General features: G+C 43.8%; 1 protein-coding gene and 1 long non-coding RNA gene across 9 annotated transcripts in view; one reads left to right on the top strand and one right to left on the bottom strand.

Annotated features, from left to right (window-relative positions):
* Window positions 1-2,528, bottom strand: part of LOC144121655 (uncharacterized) — a 153,081-nt gene extending 150,553 nt beyond the window's left edge. Inside the window, exon 1 of the long non-coding RNA XR_013312663.1 lies at window positions 2,132-2,528. This is a non-coding gene — a long non-coding RNA (uncharacterized LOC144121655). The remainder of the gene's footprint in view (window positions 1-2,131) is intronic.
* Window positions 1-20,551, top strand: part of LOC144121654 (uncharacterized) — a 65,732-nt gene that overhangs the window by 18,759 nt on the left and 26,422 nt on the right. For 3 of the 8 annotated variants that reach the window (XR_013312658.1, XR_013312662.1, XM_077654981.1), the window contains 2 exons: window positions 3,400-3,522; window positions 7,516-9,418. The exons of 1 other annotated variant lie outside the window; for it this stretch is intronic. Coding sequence is in view for 3 of the 7 variants with exons in the window: in XM_077654981.1 (XP_077511107.1) it covers window positions 3,400-3,522; window positions 7,516-7,640 (248 nt within the window). In the remaining 4 variants the exon portion in view is untranslated. Of the gene's footprint in view, window positions 1-3,399; window positions 3,523-7,515; window positions 9,419-19,163; window positions 19,275-19,804; window positions 19,850-20,551 lie in introns of those variants that run through there. 4 more of the 8 variants (XM_077654982.1, XM_077654983.1, XR_013312661.1 and 1 more) reach the window with 4 other exon arrangements.

The following is a 20,551-nucleotide window of genomic DNA, read 5'->3' as shown; positions in this document are numbered from 1 at the left end:
GGGATCTCGAATGATTCTGCACTGTACTCTTAAGGCTAGATGCCGCGTCGTAAAGTTTGTTTGTCCCGTGGCTGTCCAGGCCACCGTGAAGGATCTGAATAAATGCGCTAAGCGCTGCTTAAGCTATTTTTCAAAGTTGTCGTTTACAGCTTTCTGTAAACGTCAGCTCACGGTATTGTAGGTTTTACCTGTTGCAACCACGCAGATTTCTATTTATCATCTAGAAAATTTGCGCTGTCACTTAAGAATACTTACGTGCTGTGGATAAGAAAGCATGCATGTAGGGTTTTCGGCTGCGGGGGTGACGTAGTTCTCTGATGGGGTGCCCAGCGAAGCTAATCTGTTCGCGCCTCCTGAATGGCAGTTGATGCAGGCGACGATAGCCAAACCCACCAAAAGAGTCTGGCTCTTTAGAGCGCAGTGTAGTATGTTGCAGGAATGGCGGAGTGCTTCTAATGGAGTAGCTGGCGAAGCTGGTCTGCTCGCTATGACCTGGGTTTGTAACCCACTTCGGGAGTAATTTTATGCAAGAAATTTTTTTTCTTATCAGGTCACGTAGATTTTCGGATCTTTTGGTGTGCTACAAAGACAACGCAAGCTTTTCAGCCTCATGAACATTCTAATGCTTTCGCAGTAATGCCGACATTGCCAGAGGAGATACGGTATAACAAAGGAAATCCTTGACATACTTGGTAGAGTAAGTCCAGACCAGTTCCTAGTGTGTGTGTGTGTGTGTGTGTGTGTGTGTGTGTGTGTGTGTGTGTGTGTGTGTGTGTGTGTGTGTGTGTGTGTGTGTGTGTGTGTGTGTGTGTGTGTGTGTGTGTGTGTGTGTGTGTGTGTGTGTGTGTGTGTGTGTGTGTGTGTGTGTGTGTGTGTGTGTGTGTGTGTGTGTGTGTGTGTGTGTGTGTGTGTGTGTGTGTGTGTGTGTGTGTGTGTGTGTGTGTGTGTGTGTGTGTGTGTGTGTGTGTGTGTGTGTGTGTGTGTGTGTGTGTGTGTGTGTGTGTGTGTGTGTGTGTGTGTGTGTGTGTGTGTGTGTGTGTGTGTGTGTGTGTGTGTGTGTGTGTGTGTGTGTGTGTGTGTGTGTGTGTGTGTGTGTGTGTGTGTGTGTGTGTGTGTGTGTGTGTGTGTGTGTGTGTGTGTGTGTGTGTGTGTGTGTGTGTGTGTGTGTGTGTGTGTGTGTGTGTGTGTGTGTGTGTGTGTGTGTGTGTGCGCGTGCGTGCGTGCGTGCGTGCGTGCGTGCGTGCGTGTGTGTGTAGACAGTGAGTAGTGCGCGCCCGACCACACAAGAATCGCCGTGACGGCGCAGAGCGGCGCGTTGTGCAAGGGACGCGCGCGCTTTGGTGACGCAAAAGTCTCGTCACACTGCAATTCGAGATGTAGCCACCATTTTGACGCGCGGATCTGAATATTTCACTCGCTGTTTTGCTATGACTTTACGCAGTGCAGTCGATATCAAAGGAACGTTCAACAAATGCTGCTGCTGACCATCATTATCAAGAACGCCTTTGTAACCTACAAACGAGATATTTAAGCACGTAGGAGTACCGCCAGCATGATCGCCTAAGGTTACGAAACACAAGTCAGTACGAAGCGTTCCTACAGAGGGTAAATAACGCGATGCACGTTTAACACCGCAAGTTTTTGGTATAAAGGGCATAGATAGGTTCTCGCAAAATTATAAGAGCTTCAATAGGCTCAGTTTCAAATTTGTACCGTATTCATTGTGCTTCAACAGCGCTATAAAGACTCGACGGAGTAGAGGTCGATAGCACATGTCTGCGTCTGGTCTGGTTTCCGTCGTCACTATGGTGCACTTTTAATGCACATTGAATATGAACATACTCAGCAAAATTTCAGCTTTACTTGTACCGCATTACCATTTCGGCATTATCAACTCACGCTGCAACTCGTATGGCTATTATTCAGCTACACTGTAACATTACTATGATTTTTGTTTCCTTTCCTGGGCTTAATTTCAGCAAAGTGCGTTGTGACGGCTCAAAACAATGCGCGGATCAACACGGCACGAAGCCAAACAGACACCGTCGGCCTTATCTTGAACAAAACAGATATATTCAGGAATTACATGTTATCGAGAACATGATGCGGAGGCTGGGGCGACCAAGCTTACATGTAGCTGCGCTGGCGCCGGACTCTTCGTCAGGAGGAACGGAAGGGCTGCGGAGTATACCTTGGTCGCCTGCGGAGGTTCATCTCCCCGATGACTTTGGCGCATGGGGCGCCGAAGGACCGACTGCTCAGCGGTGTCGTTCGAGCCTTGCTCCTCATTCCACTGACTCGCTTTCCTTGTGTCCCTTTCATTCCGGCGATCCCTCTTTACAGGCTGGGGCGTCTCCCTCGCCCTGCTCTCAGCGCCGACATCTGCGGCATTCCCAGCCTTCCCCGGACCTCCTATCGGCTTGGCCCTTTTCCCCTCCTGCCGGCGTCTTTGTTACTCTAGGAGGGCGTGCAGCTGCTGTTGCGTCCCGGCAGCCTAATTGGCCTGGCTTCTCTATTGCGGCGCAGGTGTTCATGCTCACGCTGAACGCGGGCCTCTTAGTCCGAAGGGAGGAGAGAACGGAAGGAGCTGCGTTTTTTTGTTTTTAATACCAGCTCTCTGAATGGGCCAGTTTACTTCGAACAGATCACCGCCAGCACTCTTGACCAGTCGAATGCCTGTCGGCGTCCGAATCAAGATGACGGCCAGGCTGTCGACTTTGGGACTACTAATGAGCATTGACCGCCGACAGCCGATGATTCCTACCGACAGCCGATGATTCCTAGTTCCATACCGTCTCTTGCTCAAGCGCCTCCAGGGTCCCACATAGGAAAGATGCCTCTGGAGATAGCGCTTCTCCGGAGGCGCGCAGCACACTGTCACAGCGTTCACCGGCTTTATGCTGTCTGACTCATTCAGCACGAAATAAGTGAAAATCAGCAGACTCATGCCTCTTTTTACAATAAAGTTTTTAGATAATAGTCTTGTGACTGCAACAGACAACCGAGAGGTCATGGTCAGTGCTCTGTTCCTTCATGATTACTTTTTCATGATTGTATGACCTGACCTCTAAATAATTTTCTTTTTCTCTGCCAATATTCCTTTCATGGACTACCGAAGCGACATTTCGTCGATATAAAGTAAGACATTGAAAACTTTCATGGTGTAACAAATGTGGTGTTCTTGTATTTTAGTGCTCGAAATGCTCATGATACTTGGAATTAAGGCAATACTCTAGAATCTGCAAGCAGAATTTGATTAGGCTTACTGTTCCTACTCGTCACAGATCGAAGTAAAGATCATAATTATAGGTCGCCACATCTAAGCTGTGTATTTTTGTCTTCATCAGCAGTTGGGTGCTGACACTGGACACATGACTGCCTTAATTGTGACTATTCTAGTTGAGAACAAGCTCGTTGAAGTTGGCCCGTCATTATCTGTGCTTCAACCAGCATCGTCATCAAACGCACTACTCCCGGCATTACAGACCACTACCATCGGGAGAGAGCTACCCCCGCCCACAAGTAAAGATTCATTGTCGCTTGAGCAGCTACGCTATAACTCGTTCTTGTTTCCTGCATGTGTCACAAGTGTACGTTATGTGACCCTTATATTAAAGGGTTTATCTCTATCGATCCGTCCACGAACAAAGTATTTGAAGTGAAACATAGTGCATTCGCTGAAGTTAGCAACCAGATTCACTATGCTGACTAGCAGTTAGCCAAGTAATTGAAAATTGAATTTTGTAGCCGAAAGGGACAAAGATACAAAAAAAATGCCACAATATCGATTCGCTCTTGCTTATAACCTTTTATAGGGTGGCCTAAACGGTTGCGGCTGGAGGATTAGCCGTTTTACAGTTTAGTAGATTATTCCCGAGAGGCTGATTATAAGCATGCTGCAAGTACAAAAGTGCTTATATTTATATACTTTTATCTGAAGCCAATCTCCAGTATTTATTTTAGAGAAGAGAATTAAGGGCCATGGGCATAAAAAAAGTAGCGCATTAGGCTACGCATAGGGCAAGACACAGGATATGAAAGCGGAAGGGACGACCAACTATGACAAGCAGCTGATTTACGAAAGGGGCGCGTCTTTTCTTCATTATCAACAATAAGCATGTGCTCCAAACAACCAAGACCGCACAAACGTGCAAACATAATAACCTTTTCAAATTGAAATAGGTTACTTCTTCTACGCTTGAACCGGAGCCTTGCTGACTCAATTTTCCAGGTCTTAATTTTGTATTCGCAAGGCTTCGGAAGTTTTACGCGTCCTTTTTCCTTAGCGCCGCCTATTATCTTTCTATGCTTGAAATGCAAAGTGCATTTGCTTTTATCACTAAATTTACACTGTTCCATCATATGCTGCGCAAACAGTTAACCTAAAAATTTTTATTCTTTCCGAATAATTTGCAAAAAGTTAACGTAAATAGTTTTTATGCTCTCTAAATCACTTATTAATTCATGCAGCGCCCTGTATGTCCTGCATAGTCGAGCTGATGCCCCAGCCTGCTTTCAGTTGTATAAATTGTTCGCTTAATAAGCACCGTGAAGAAAGCATGGAGACCCCGGTAAAGGATACAGAGACACAAACGTTTCATCCAACCCTCGTGAAGATTTTGATTTTAATGATTCCCAAGACCGATGAGCGCCATGACACAAGGCACGTTGGTATACCGAAAATAGGATAAGAGACCCATATTTCGAGCTCTTCGACCAAATTAAGCCGCCGATCAAGCCAAAAAGAGCGCTGGGAGCTATTGTGTGGCCGGTGCGCACCCCCCGGCGCCACTCGGATCGCACTCCGCGTCTACCGCATGCGAGGCGAACGCTCATACGTGTAGCCCACGGCAGCTGTCCACCCACCTTCTGCAGGCCACGCAAGACCCTCGGAACGTTTGTTTTTGTTTTTAAAGAACGAAACCATCTCTATTGGGCGTAACGTGCCAAGGTGAAAGTTTCTTTTTAAGTGCACTTTTTCGCTCGAAGAGAGTTTTTCGCTTTACCTCTATATAAGGTCGAAAATTCAAGTTGTACGGATATATTTTTTCTGTTGTCCCGAACTTTGCTCTTGCGATAAACCCTCTAATCTGCTCGTTGTGATTCGAGTGGTCATTTCTTCTGTTCGGCGGTCCCTGAAGCCACCTTTATTCGTCGCTCTTTCGCATTTTTCTCCGGCTATTTCATCAATTGCCGCTTGTTTTTCACTTTTCGCGTTTCTTTCTCTACATATGCTTCCGCATAACTTTTAGCAAGGTTACTCTGCCTCCGACTCTTCACTTCGGCTTTCCGCCTCGCTGTATCCTCTGGATTGCTTGACGCACGTTTTCAGGTGTTCGAACCCGACCATGGCGGCTGCCTTTCGATGGAGGCGAAATGCTAAGGCGCTCGTGTGCTGTGCGATATCAGTGCACGTTAAAGATCCCCAGGTGGTCGACATTATTCCGGAGCCCTCCACTACGGCATTTCTTTCTTCCTTTCTTCTTTCACTTCCTGCTTTATCCCTTCCCTTAAGGCGCGGTTCAGGTGTCCTCCAGTATATGTGATAGATCCCGTGCCATTTCCTTTCCCCAAAACCAATTTTCAATTTCAGTTTAGGCATTCGCTTGCTTCTTTTTTTCTCACGCTGCTGTTGAGCTCGTCATGCAGGCCTTTCATCTTGGGAATCCATAGAATGACAGTCTTCATCTATGAGTTACCGTTTGCTGCACTGCACGTTCCTCCGGTGACTCCACCTTTCCTCTCTTCTTTCTGGCCTTGCATGCGCGCACGCAACTACGTTTCTACCTCTTCATCTTCACTCCCTCGCTGCACTTGGCTACAGCCGGCGCGGTGCTCCTCCAAACTAATCGAGCTTCGCCCCAAAGGCTCCAGCTAGCGCGACGCCCCTCTGAGTTTACCCGAGTTGCTCCGAGCTTCCTCTGAAGATAAGATCTTGCTAGCTCAGTAAAAGTCGCGTGAAACCTCGCAGCCTGGCGAATACAGAGATATGGCCCGGACATACGTGTTGGCGAGCCCTTGGTTTGCTTGTTAAAAAAGGGACTTAATTTTGTCGGTTTGATAAAGTGACTATTATTGAGCGCTTCTTGGGTCTTGAGTGCTTGGCGTGAATGCACTTTGTTGTTTATGATGAAATGCGGCTTCGCTTTAATAGAGCAGTAGTCACTCTATGCTTGTGCTGCCTTCTCTCCTGTGCATGTTCTCTATACAGTTTTATGTTTAAAATTAGGCGGCAGAGATTAGCGCCCCATTGTACACTCCATAATTCTATAGCCTGCAACATGTCCTTGCGAGGCGTGCGCCGTTTGTATCGGGCCACTGTCAAATCATTTTATAACATGGAAATCGTTTTAACATCTTGAAAAAGCTGTGGCGTTCGATATTCTAAACCAACGCAAAAATGTCTTTCTGAATAATTACCACGTGGACGAAGAACCCAAACGTGTTATTTTATAGAAACAGAAAAAGACATGTGTATTCTTTAGGAGCCATTATTCTGTATATTTGATGTCATTTCAAAGCTTCACAACAGGAGGTACCAACGCATGGTTCAGGTTTCAGAATTTTATCAAACAATTAAGATTTGTTTGCTAAGACACATTGAGATAATATTTTCAGTGCAAGGAGGGATAGAGAGATCGGGATATGGACAATGGGCTCTTATAGTGTAGATCTGTCTAGATAGAGAGAATGAACTCCATTATTTTCTTCCGAAGATACCGAAAGGGTGTTACTCCAGACGTTAAGATTGAAGTCAATTTTATCACATCTCAGGACTGCACGAAACCGGAAAACGATGATGCAGGAAAGACAGCAATTTTACCCTTTTGGTAGCCTCAACGAAGAAAATGAAATCCCTAAGAAGCATAGCAATCTGAAGATTGTTTAACAACGAAAACAAACTAATTAAACTAAGTATCTTTATATAGTTTTTAAGGCACCGCCTCAGAATTACTGTCTATATTTATTGCGTACTCAGTGTAAAAAGAACGTAAGTAAAGAAGCAAGCGACGATGGCGACATTTAGCTGAGCGGATTTATGTTCCACTCCGCTGAGAGCCCGACAGTGGAACGCAAGCGATACGTAGCGCAAGTAGAGTTTTAGCTCAGTGTCTAAAAGGCTCGAATACCAGATGCGACAAAAATATTGATGCACGTTCGCGGGGTAAAACTGGAGTTCACAGTCACCCGCTGCGTGCATTATTATGAAGTACTACTTGGAGTATCAGAAACAGAATTAAGAAACAAATATGCAGCAGACTGAAGGAAGCGACCAGGTCGAGGTACCAAGTAGTGTGTGAATTGTAAAATGAGAAAGTGAAGTAAGCGGTGGAGCTTTAAAAGATTTTTAAGACAGACGAATGGCCCATAACTGCAATCAGCAAAAGCTGTTTCGAAAAAACTCGTGACTGCAATCACTGCTTTGCTTTTGAAGCGTATATCTATATGCGAATCTGTCTTTGTATTTACATTTTGTTCGTTAGTTACTGATTCTCTGCATGCTTTCTGTTCCAGTGATCGTCATTCAACCACCCCCATTTTCCATCAAATTGCCAGGTGCGTTATTGCAGCCCAGGCTTGTTATCGTGGATAGAAGCGAAAAGGACACTACGTTGCGGAATGCACCACCGCAAACTTGAAACAAAATGGATGACAAAAGGAGCAAATGAAGCCAAAAATGCTTTTCAAAGCGTACAGTTATGTCACACATCACCCCTTCTTATGCGAGCGGAGCGTGACAATTACGGACTTCGGATGCTAACTCAAAAAGTCACCGTTCTGTGGATAGTTTGTTGCACTGATTTAGGTAAAAGGCGGAAAGAAGACACTCTTTGGACTGGTCAAGAGAAAGGTCTGCTTGGTTGGACTATGTATATTGCATGTATGACTTTGTAGTGCAGGTTTAGAATAAAAACAATGCGGCGACAATTTGAAGAATCGGCCCTTTAATTCGGTCACGCCTCGTCTCCTCACCGCTATCATACGCGGCTAATACCGTATCATTTAAACTGTCCTCGATGTGTTGTCAGTGCACTGATGCACAGATTATGACGAGCGTATCGTTACAACAGCATATGGTGCATACTGTGTGCTTCACATGTACATCAGAGATTGCCTATCTCCGAAAGGTAGCATATAAAAACAGTTTTAAGTATAACTTGGTTAGCAGTTTCTCGAAAAAAAAAGAGCTTCCGAGAAAAGGGTTAAGACATTAAAATAGAAAATAACGAGGGCATGAACCTGGCCGAAGCGCAAAATGTCAAGAAAAGTCACTTGAAATTAAGAAAACTGAAGTCGTTCAAAGCATTTTCTTAAGCACATAAAACAAATAGAGAATATTTTCAATACCCCACCGGGTGCTGATTGGACCACGCTAATATTATCCACTTGCACCACTTCACTACATATAGCACGTTTACCAAGTCTTCTTAGTGCTGCGCCTTATCACCCGCAGGCTTTCGTGTGTGTATCGTCTACAAAATTCCTTTGACGAGAAATCGAGAATGTTTCGAAAATTTCAGAATGTCAAATCAAAGATCACTACCAAATCTCTGCGTCGCATCCACTGCAATATTTTACCGAAAGAGTTGCAGTGTGAGTTACTTTTCGTTTCTGAAGAGTAATCGTTAATAACCATACGCGTCATTTTTCCATCCTCTCAAAAATAATTTTACGGTCGTTCGCACGACCGTTAATCCAGTAAAAACTTCGGTTTTGTCTCTTATGCAGCCCTGTCTATTCGGAAAGCCCCATCGCAGCAATGCAAACACTTCCGTTTGTATTTCGCCTTCTAAACTGGGTTCAAGACACAACCTCTTCAATCTGTGCTCTGCTTTGGTCCCTGTTCAAAATTTAAAAAAAAAACCTTCTGCCCTTCATCTCTTCCCACGTGTGTAGTAGCCTTGCTAACCTCTCTGCCTTTCCGTTCATCATTCCCTCTATTCCTAATCACTGTCATATTTTTCGTCGAAGACGCAGCGAGAGAAAAAAAGGCAGGTTCAAATCCAAGAACATGTTGATATGCACCTTCTGACTGACTTCTGTAAATAAATGTAGGAAAGCTAGCACCGCAGTATGGGCTGAACCGCAGCTCTGGATTCCAGAACGAAGAGAAAACAAAGAACCTGACCGAATAAGAGCAGAAGATGCGGAAGACCCTCGCGGCATAAGTGCCTTGCAGTTTCCGCACATATTATGCACGATTAGAGCGCTAACCTGTTATTTATCGCGTGATACCTTTAAGGCAGCGTTTAAATGTCCCTTTTAATTTTAACGCGGAAGCGGTAAATAACCCGGTCACCAGAAGATCTGGTGACGGCGTTGTGAGAGAAAAATCATGGGGATATATATCTGGCAGGTGGGCCACCTAGGTCACGCGATCTGGCGGCGTCATGACAACCCGCCCACCGGATAATGAGCAAACTGCCTGCCGTGGGAGGTAGGAGTTTAATTAATGATTGGTCGCTCAGAATGAGCAAGACCAGTCAAGATCTGCACCAGATAAGACCTACCGCTGGGAGCACCTACCATCCCGGGGCCGTGGCGCATCAGCTAACCGCTGCACCATCGCGCCAGGAGGGGTATGAGGACTCCCAGGGATGTATGAATGTAAAAGAAGGAACGACCTTCCGCATATATGAGAATTAACCCATCACGCTATCGCTTCATACCTCAGACGAAGCTCAATTTCCCCTTCTAATTTTTTTGCTAATATTATCATCTTAGTTTGATGCTGCAAATGCAATGCAGCTTTTCTGCCAGCACATCTTGACAAACGGGTAAGATTGAAAATCTGGCCTCAGAAGTTTAAGGTCGACGCAGGGCTAACCACAACGATGCGATGCAGGCTTTTGTGTGTGCTTGTTCCATACAAAAACGTGGATGGCGTTTGAGCGCTACAGGCGGTAATATGGGAAAGCCTTGCTCTCAGCATTCCTTTACAGCAGCATTTAAGAATGTCGGCAAATGTGTTTTCGTCCTGTGACAGATAGGATGGCATTTTATCACGATTTATGAGCCTTCATGCAGCCAGCTTTTTTTTATCCGACAATTGCGGCGTCATGTGGAGCTGCATTCCACCTAGCCGCGTGCGCGCTGTCCGTATGCATTCCTCGCTGTTTTTCTGCGCACGACTGATCTCTCACAAGCTGACCCCCTCCGCTATAATCACGAGAATCTGCCCTACACTTACGTGCAATCGAGGCTTGGATTGAAGTGGCTGATTCAGTTTTGGTCAACGCCGCTACTTGCGTATCACAGAAATAAGATGTCCAACTTGTCTGAAAACTTGAACGAAGTTGTGCCGCAAAATTCTTGTTACAAATGGAGCCTGTGTCCTATTTTCCTGCCTGCTTCGTATAAGGCATGCTTCAAGTTACGCTACATACAAAGATCAGTGAGTTTTCATTAGTATCCTAACTGCTATCTTTCTTTGACTCATAATAGGAAACGGGCTCGTCGCAGCACGAACAGTACAGTAGTGCCAAGGCATAAAACTGGACCAAGTTTCCAAGTTGCCAAGGGTTGCTTACGTCCTTTATGTGTTGGTCGCTGTATTTCTGTACTTTATAAACACCGTGGTCTGATGACTAGTTAACAAGTTAACAATGCCTTGCGTTTACTACTCAGTATTCTGGACCCGCTCAAGTAAGCTACACAGACGCAGTCCAACGAGATCCGCTGCCTTGCAAGGACAAGCACCTGCATCTCCGGTACCGAAAAATTTACACAGAACGAAATTAAGTAAAGATAAGTTCGCCGAAGTTTAAACAATGTCATTCAAATTTAGAGGCAAGGTGGCAGAGTCGCAGAGGCATATAAGCAGTGATGTATTTTAAGAAGGTAATGTGTGTGTTGGAGTAAATAGTCCATGCGCTAATTAAAAAAAAACCATCGGCTTGACCTAAACACGTACACTCACGGCTTCTCTGATTGGTTCTGGCTTTCTGCGAAGAAATAGGTAATTTCCTTCATTGTGTTTGTGGATACCATCTGGAAAGTTTGCAATCCACGCATTAGTAACATGAATGCCGCGAACAAAAATTCCTAACGATAAGCATGCGTTATCCTTGTCTATAGGGACCTATGACATAGCAAAGTGCGCAATGCGTATCGCACGCGCTTTTAGACTTTTGGTAGCATGAGGCGCTCGAGCGTAGTGGTCCTAACGTCGACGCATGGCCCGATGTATGGCGCCCTCTGCGCATAAAAACAGCGTGATGCCTGCGGGCCATAAATTTGTGAACGAACTAATCTACAGCGAATTCACTTCGACGGTGCTTTTTAAGGGCATAAAATCAGGTTATGGATGCTGTTATATCGCTGAAGGTTTGCATTGCTAAGCGTTTTGGCCTTCAATCTTAATTTATGACATGCTGCGGGTCTTGTGCCATATCGCGCAAGGGTTACGCAGCGGCACAAACTACTTGTTATAATATTAGCCTCCATGTATATTACCTGTGCATTTCGTGGTTTTAGTCGTCTCCTAGCCCGCTTTTTTATTTATGCAGTCACACATTAAGCAGCAAATTATTGGCCAAACACTCAAATGTGAGGTTTTTTTACTGTCTTGCAGCCTGCAAGGACTAACCATAAGCAAGAGTTGCAGTCCCCTGCAAGATGACGCAATGCCACGTTTATGCACTACAGTTACATTTATTCGGGAATACTATCGCAATCCAGCAATAAAAAACAGCACCAGAAAATATTTCACTTCACGTCTTACTTTTCCTATGCGGCTTTGATGTTCGGCTACTGAAACGAAGGTCGCGGGACTACGTGCAAAAATTTTTCCGCCCTTTGTTCATGCATATTCTCATTCTTTTTCTTTCTTTCGTTCGACAACTTGCCCAATATCTATTTTAATGGCCGAAGAAATGTGCGCATTGATGAATGCCGGCGAATAATTGCAATCACATGCACTCTGGGAACCAAAATCAGTGGATGAAATTTTATTTTTTCTGGTCTTATCAATATCCGCTTCCCGTTCCGCATGGCAAGCGGAAGGATGTCAGGGCATTCTTTGTCTTTCCGCGGCACACGGTGGCGCATGTCTACGTAGCCACCAGAAATTGGCTCATTTAAGAGGTCTGCCATATTTCGCAGTCATCGGACGGGTCCTCGTTATCGGTGAGCGGAACGCCTTTAATCATATATTTCTTGTATTCAGAGATTGCTGTTTGTTGTTTTACTTCATTGTATCTTTAACACCGTGTGGCATTTTCTTTCTTAAGCGCTGACTTTTCTTTTCGACTTTTCCACAGCGTTCAGCCATATCATCAGAGTTTTTGCTAAAGAAATATTTAAACTTCTTAAGCTCTTTTTATTCATTTCGATGCTCTTTTTATAGGGCACTACGTCTAACCCGCATTACCTGTCTAAAAAGTTTTAACAGTTTTGTCACTTCAGCAAAGAGATTATAGCGTAATAGTTCGACGAAAACTTGGCAGAAAGCTTGGCAAAAGCGGCAGTAGAATAATAATCTTAAATACGCCTGGGTACAACTGATTGCGCAAACCATGTGTGTAAGATCTGCAGAGCGAGTGAAAGTGCCCATACAGTCGCCACTGCCAAATGACGACAGGTGTAAGGCGCGGATCCTTTTGTAGTTCAATCCTGATTCACAGTTCTCTGACGTCACACTGGATACTCCTTCAGTTCAGATAAGCGCCCAAACGTTCCACAGTCCAAGAGGTGCGGAACGTACAACAGTAATCCGGCGAATATGCGGACTAGTCCCAAAGTAAGCGGGAAAGCCGCGGTGATGTCCTGTGTGCAAGATATGCAGAATAAGTGAAACAGTCAACACAGGCGCCGCTACCAAAAGACACGCAAAATTGCACACACAATTCCATTAAACATAACAATTTATCTAGTTCCAATTTTATAGGGCAAGTTTAAATTCCGAACTTCAAGGCAGGCAACATCGCATGCGAGCTCACAATTATAATTTCTTAATCGGCGTTATATTTCGAAATATCCAACGTAAAGAATATGCTTTTAAAGGCTAGTTGAGTTGGCTTTTCTGCATTGCAGATCAATAAAATAGTGTCGCTTCAGGTAGTATTGTGCGAAAAAAATTCAACTGCTTCTACGTCACAAATTACAGAAACGGCGTCTGTGTTTCCTGCATTACAGTTGCGAGAGTCGACATTTTATAAATGGGCAGCCAGAGAGAGTCAACTTAGGGAGCTTTAAAAGGCGTATTTTTTCCGGACAATATCTTGAATTGCATTGCCGATCACGAAACTCTAAAAACAGGGCCCACTTTCAATATTCATAGCCTTCAGTTCGGGGAAAAAATGTCCTCTGAAACAAAACATTGAATTGATCAGTGGACTCCAATATTGATCGTTTAACTAAAAACTTTATTAGGTACACAATATCCTCCGCCCTGCCGAATCGACCGGCACAAATTGCATTTTTGTATCTTTCATGACTTTTCGAAGAAAAATCGGAAATATATATTATAAACCACACGGCTTAAGTAAAGCGAAGAACATGTATAAACTTCACCTTTCCGCAGAATAGTTCAAAATCTTCAGAGCACCGATTATTTCGAATGAAATCTCTTTTTTCGCGCGGTAGCTGCGACACTGTACATTTCGGCGAAGTAAGTCTGTTGTGTAAACAAAATTTTTCTCGCATGGTTTGTGATTCCCAAAGTTTTCGCTGAAACATGGTCCGGCCCGCATGTACAGAATATACTGCGTGAAATTTAGTCCAGCAAGTTCTCAGGATATACGAACTAATTTTATAGCTCACTGCGCAGACAGCTCGTCGCGGTTTTCATAAAGGAACCCAATGTTTTACGATCGAGTTTTGTCGCAAAATTTAGCTGTTTGTGTTTATTCGTTCAGGCGTATATTTATATACCGGGTGCATGTTAGTTAATTAGTAGTTTAGACTGCATCGCAATAAGATTAAAAATTAAATAAGTGTTATGTAAGGTTTGCATTGACGATGAAACAAGCGAAAACGAAGACAGGACAAGACATAGGAGGCACACACAGTACCGCTGTATATACATTTGCTTTATGCCGATGAAGAAACAGCATTTATGTGCTTTTCCTTGGCAACTGCACACTCCCCGCTAGGTAATGTGAAAATAATTATGATGATAAAAAATTGAAACTTCTTTTCGATTATAGAAACTGAAGGATCGCTTATGCATGTCTGCTTATTCTCTGTGATCACGAACGCTCCCAGCAGCTCACGCCCACGGCTCGATTTCCCCCGACCGTTAATAGTAGCGCGGTGAAACCGAGTTGAACAGTGGCGGTAGTCACTGATACGCAGAGGTAAGCTGCTTTTTTTGCCGAGTAAAGAATTGGTCCGTGCTGCACCAGAAGTTCATTTGGGCACCTTCTAGTTTGGACAATTAACATTTTCCAGCAGGAAAATGGGATACAATAGACCACACCCACTGCGCGCGTCAAAAACATCCTGTAGTTGTCGGTTCTGCAAGCGCCAGTTTCCCGCTGGCCACCAGAGATTTGTGTGTACAAATCGCAAAGTTAACGGAGATCAGAAAACACCAAACAGCATTGTTCACCATGAGTGAAAAATCAACCAAAAACCCCAGAATAGCAACCTAGGCGGGAAGTGGGCCACCTAGGTCGCGTTATCTTGTAGCCTCATGACAATCTCCCCACCAGCTTGTTAGCAAACTGCTTACTATGGCAGGTGCCAGTTAAACTAATGAATGAACTCAAGAGTTTGCTCGGAAAGAGCAAGCTGGGAAACACAAGCCGCATCGGTGGCAACACGCGAAAGCGGAGGTCAGTATCGCATCGTTTAACTGCTGCACCACTGCACCAGGACTGTTAACAGGACTCCAAGGGATTATGAATGTTAAACAGAGAATGACCATTTCTTCATATATTGGCTCTAACCGATCAAATCTTTCAACGACAACGCAGAGACCTATGGAATTAAAAATGATAGGTGTAACGTTAAAAGAGTGGGAAAGAGAACAAACGCGAATTAATGACGTCCTAATCGAAATCAAGAGGCGAAATAGGCTTTGGCAGGACACGCAATGCGAAGGCAAGATGACCGCTGGTCCTTAAAGGTGACGGAGTGGATTCCAAGGAAAGGCAAGCGTAGCAGGGGGTGGCAGAAAGTTAGGTGGGCGGATGAGATCAAGAAATTTGTGGAGATATGTTGGCCGCAGCTGGAAAAAGACAGGGTTAATTGGAGAGGCATGTGAGAAGCCTTTTCCCTGCACTGGGCGTAGTCCGGCTGATGATGATGATGTCGATGATGATGGGTCTCCTGCAGATATTGTCACTACTGCAACCAACTTTACAATGTCTTCATTGCTCTTTCTATAACATATCCTTTTTTTTTGTGGGAACATGGGCATCAAGTACACACTTTTCTACGGCCATCATCATTATGAGAGATGTTGCTGATGTTTACTGGCGCTGAACATTCTGAAAAACAGCAGTCAACAGAAATTCAGTGCACAGCTGCAGCGACAGAATTAATGTGTTGTGCACGGTGAATTCTCTTTTTTTAATGGCAACCTTATTGCGACAACAAGTAATATGCACAAACCGATGTTTGGACTAATAGGTACCAAGGCTAGTGGCCAGACCAATACAGAAAATACTTTTAATTCCACAGCAGAGTGCAGATGGGTAAAGAGGTAGTCATGGCGTACACAATAGTGCACATTTTCAAGATACGTCAATAAAACCCAACAAAAATATAGGAGACTCTAAGAAGAACGCAACAAATACAATATACTAAAAACACAAAAAAGAAAAGAATACACATAATGAAAAAAATAAGAAATACCAAAAGCAAACACAACAAATGAGGTGTCATGAACTCACATAACAAGAGTTTCAGGCAATATTTGATTAGACTTGTAATGCAGTTTGCAAGTAATTTCAAAATTTCTGGCTACTTTTATCTCGATCGGCAATTCTTTCCATATATTTGCTTCATTGAACTCTGTCCGGCGCTCACCATATGCATTGATACGTTTGGGAAGGTTAGAATTGCATTTGTCTCGTATTACGGGAAGGTAAAGCAAAAAGGCTCAATGGAAGGTGAGGGTTAGTCGTTATTATGTTGTTCATCAAGAGTGAGATTTCATAGTTGCGCAAGGATGGGAACCATAGCACCTGAGTCGCATAAAAGATGTTGCTCCTAGAGCGATCTGAATCAGACCTTATTACATTCAATGCCCGTTTTTGGCGACGAAATAAAGGAGATAATTAGGTTTTATATGTTCGGCCCCAAGATTCACCACAGTAACTTATATGTGAAGGACAGAAAGAGTAGTACAGGAAGCGTAATACATCATACAGAAAGTAACATCTTGCCTTATTGAGCGTGTGGCATCTGAAAACTAATTTTACATGTGTTGTTAATTTGTTCTTTTCAATGTAAATGGCAATGAAAATAACCAGTAATTATTTGAATGACGAGAGTGGTTGTATTAAAGAGGTACCTAGAATAAGTGTAATTAAATTGCTTGTTGTCTTGTACCGAAAGTGAGAATGATATACTTAGTTTTGGCTACATTCAAGGTTAAGCGATATTTAATAATTAGGAAGGCAAGATTTTCAGTTCACTCAATATTGTTGATAAAATTGCGAGAAAAGATTCACCAGTAGCTATTTGGGCGGCGTCATCGGCGTACATTATTAACTGCGAAGAGTGAAGGGCCTGTGGAAGATCGTTTATATAGAGTGAAAACAATATTGGACCCATAACAGAGCCCTGTGGTACACCGCAAGATATATTTTTATTATCTGACATGAAATCATTAAAAATTATTCTTTGTTTCACCACTATCATCATCATCAGTCTCACTACATCCACTGCAGGGCTAACGCCTCTCCCATATCTCTCCAATTAACCCTGTCCTTTGCCAGCTGCACCCACCCTCTCTCTGCAAATTTCCTAATCTCATCTGCCCACCTAACTTTCTGCCGCCCCCTGCTCTCTCCGCAAAATCAGTTTTCAAATTTCTGCAACAAAATTGGCTGACAGACCATGTCAAATGTCTTTTTAATATCTAAGGAAACAACGACGGCTAGGTTATTTTGATTCATGACGAAATTAAGGGTTTCTCATAGTGCTAGTACAGCTATGGAAGTTGATCTATTTTCAACAAAACCGCGATTCTGAGGCGCTATATTATAATTTTCTTTAAGATATGTTTTAACCTGTTGCGCAGCTAGCTTTCTGAAAAGAGTATTAAGCATACTAAGTGCAGATATGGTCCTGTAACTGCCTAGTCGACTTGGATCTCCATCTTTGCATATAGGTACTCAGCTCATCAACATTTAGTATATCTGGGTAAAAGCTATCTTTTTATGGAGTGGCTGAAAAAGTGGCATAGGTAAGGACCAAAGATATTAAGGTTTTTTTTTTATTTCACTTTTCTGTATGCCATCAAGAACAAAAGCTTTATTTACAGCCATCTTACCGACAACAGAAGTTACGTCGTCAGTAGAAATGTCACGAAAATAGGATTGATTACACAAGTCCTAGATACACACGAGGCAGATAACTGCAATGGGAATTGAACAGTAAGACTAGAGCCAACGTTAATAAAGTAATTGTTAAAATTATCAGGAACGTGGGGAGAGATATTGTTAGGGGTGACATTATTTTGTCATTGTGTCCCAATTACGTTTGTGGCTATCTTCCATAGTTTTCTTTTGTCCCGCTTGATTTGCTCAACCAGTTTTGCATATTACAGTTTTTTTATTTTTGAATCGTTGCCGCTGACTAATTCCTGCAATACTAAATTTGCTTGCAATATTATTCACTTATTTTATTTTTCTTCCATTTCTGGTAGTATCAATCCTTACACTTCAGAAAAACAGGTATATACTGAGTTATCCATGGACATATAGGGTCATCATAATTATGTTTAAGACATTTACACGTTTGTCTTTTTACATAAGTAGCAAGCAAAAGAAGCAAAGTTTCTGGGTCCTTGGAGTAAGCCTTCAGCGCAGAGGTCAGCTTTGAAGGCACTTTTCAAGTTCTTGAAGGACTCAGGACTGAGTCCAAAGTTGTGGACTATCAGTGTGTTCCCTATGTATCCTGCAAGTAATAAGCAAAGGACATGTGGAAAACTGATAATCTCCCTTTGTTCTCTCCCCTTTCTATCTCTCCCTCCGTTCCCCTTCCCAAGTATAGGGTAGCATACCGGGCGCTGCCTAGTTGACCTCCCTGCCTTTCCGTTTGTCTTTCTCTCTCTCTCTCTGGAAAGTTGATACACTCAAGTAAGTTTCTAGCTCTCACATAATCGATGCGGGAAGATCGCCTTGGGTGACTTCGTCTAGGCGGTAGCATTCAGGCACATGGCTCTTTATAGAGAGCCAAAGATTTGTTGAGCGCACATGAGTTTGGGAATAGACGATATGATTCCTGGAAAACCCATTGTTTTCGCAGCTTAAAGGCAAGATTGTCGTCTTCAATGAGCGGTACACATCGTATGGAGAGACAGTCAAGTACAGACTGCACGGCCCGTCCGCGGCTGCCAACGTAGGCGCCGTGGCAGCGCTTGTGCGCTCAGTGACGCCACTCTTCATAGCATCTCCTCATGGCGGGAATACCGAATACTCCAGGGGAGTGCGCAAAATACCAGCGGCTGCCATGACCGTTGAAGACGCCGAGCTTCTGAAAAGACTTCAAGAAAGGGGTACCTGGAAGTCGTCATCAAATGCCCATTCTTCAGAACATGCAGGGAGCATGGAAGTATGCCATTCCGGAAGGCTGCTTACTAGAGTTTATCAAGCAGCAAGGCACTTTGAACAATAACGAAAAGACAACGTATATCTCCTTGATGTCAAATTCTGGTCAGTTTTTTTACACTACGTAAGAAACAGAAATATTTTTAGAAATAGAGTTTCCACAGACGATCATACACCGAGGAAATTGCAGCTGCCGATGTGAAAGTAAAACTTGCCTTCATATCTCACCTACCAAGTTGTTTGAAGGCGTTTTCCTCCTCAATTTATGCAAAGCTCAGTGCTTTCATATGGAGGTATCTCATGTTCTGAAGAAATTAACCAGAAATAAACGTCCTACATAAAAGTAATTCCTCTACAAAGCTATTTATTGAAATTTATAATTATAGAAACTGTTGACAAACATATTAATTCTCATGTCTTCCTTTTGCTTTCTAGGTATTACGCCAGTTGTCAAACTCGTCATGGGTGGAAGTTCCAAACCTCAAGATTTTCCCGGAACACCATAGCTGAAATTAAAGGCCACTCCTACGATGACGAGGTGCGCCCTACGATGAGAAAAATAAAATTTTATCCTTGTCGTCATTGTCGTCTGGTCTTTTTCGACGTCTTTTTGCGGTGTTTTTCTGAAAAAATATGTACCAACACGCCCAACTCACCGCATTAACCACTTGTTTTATGTTTTAATTGTTACATTTGAGATACAGCTCTTGAAAGCGCTTTTTTTTACTGGGAGGGAGGGGGGGTGGGGGTCAGATTGGTGCCCACAGCTACAACTCGAGATTTGTTTTCCATCTCAAAGACTGTGCACTTCTCTCTTTTCATTACTTTTACCTGTAGTTAACAGCCGGCAGATTTCTTCCTAACACTGCTACCGTCGAAAGTATGTGGGTCAAAATTACAGCTTTTCGCAAAACAAAAAACTCACTAGTTTTTCCTTCTACAACACAGGTACGGCTTCACAACCAACGAAATAATTGGGTGTTAAGAAATTAAGAAGTGGTGAAGTATTTTTAATGCCACCACTTGGCTGGAAGAATTTCCTAATCAGCGTTCTAATCCGCGGGGTTCAAACGCAGGTTGTCATTGTTGGGGGCCACATCGACTCCTGGGACGTCGGTCAGGGTGCCATGGATGACGGCGGAGGCGCGTTTGTGTCCGTGCAGTCGCTACGCGTTCTGCGTCGTCTCGGACTGCGGCCACGTCGTACTGTTCGTTGTGTGCTCTGGACCGGCGAAGAGATGGGCTATATCGGCGGAAAACGCTACTTCGAACTGCATGGCGAGGAAACGATGGAACGCGTAAACATTGCTATGGAGTCCGACTCGGGCACATTTAGACCCAAAGGACTGGGCTTCACCGGACGCAGCGAGGAGGCAAAATGTATCCTCGCTGAAGTACTAAGTTTGTTCCGCAGTATTAATGCCTCGCAACTAACGCTGGTAGCCGAAGCGCCCGACCTTACGGAGTGGGAAAAAATAAACGTACCGATTGCTTCGCTTAGTACTCATAATGAGCGATACTTTTACTTTCACCACACAGACGGAGATACGATGACAGTTGAAGACCCCAGAAACCTTGACCTCTGCACCGCTCTGTGGGCTGGCGTCGCATGTTTTAGCAAATCTTCGTGATAGCCTACGTCGAGCGTAGTAGTTCCGTCGAGATTTTGAGCTTGATGCTCGTATTTTTGCATAATAAATAGACCACCAAAAATGAGGCCTGAGAGTGTTTATGTTTTCCGATCCTGTGCAGGCTCTGGATCGCCTGCCCACGAAAGAAGTCTAAACAGGCTCCTGAGAAGAATCTTCAGGTTACTACTTAGC

This window comes from Amblyomma americanum, chromosome 2, assembly GCF_052857255.1.
Source record: "Amblyomma americanum isolate KBUSLIRL-KWMA chromosome 2, ASM5285725v1, whole genome shotgun sequence".
Classification (NCBI taxonomy): Eukaryota; Metazoa; Arthropoda; class Arachnida; order Ixodida; family Ixodidae; genus Amblyomma; species Amblyomma americanum.
Note: the sequence above shows the minus strand (reverse complement) of the source record. Positions and strands in the feature narration are given on the sequence as shown.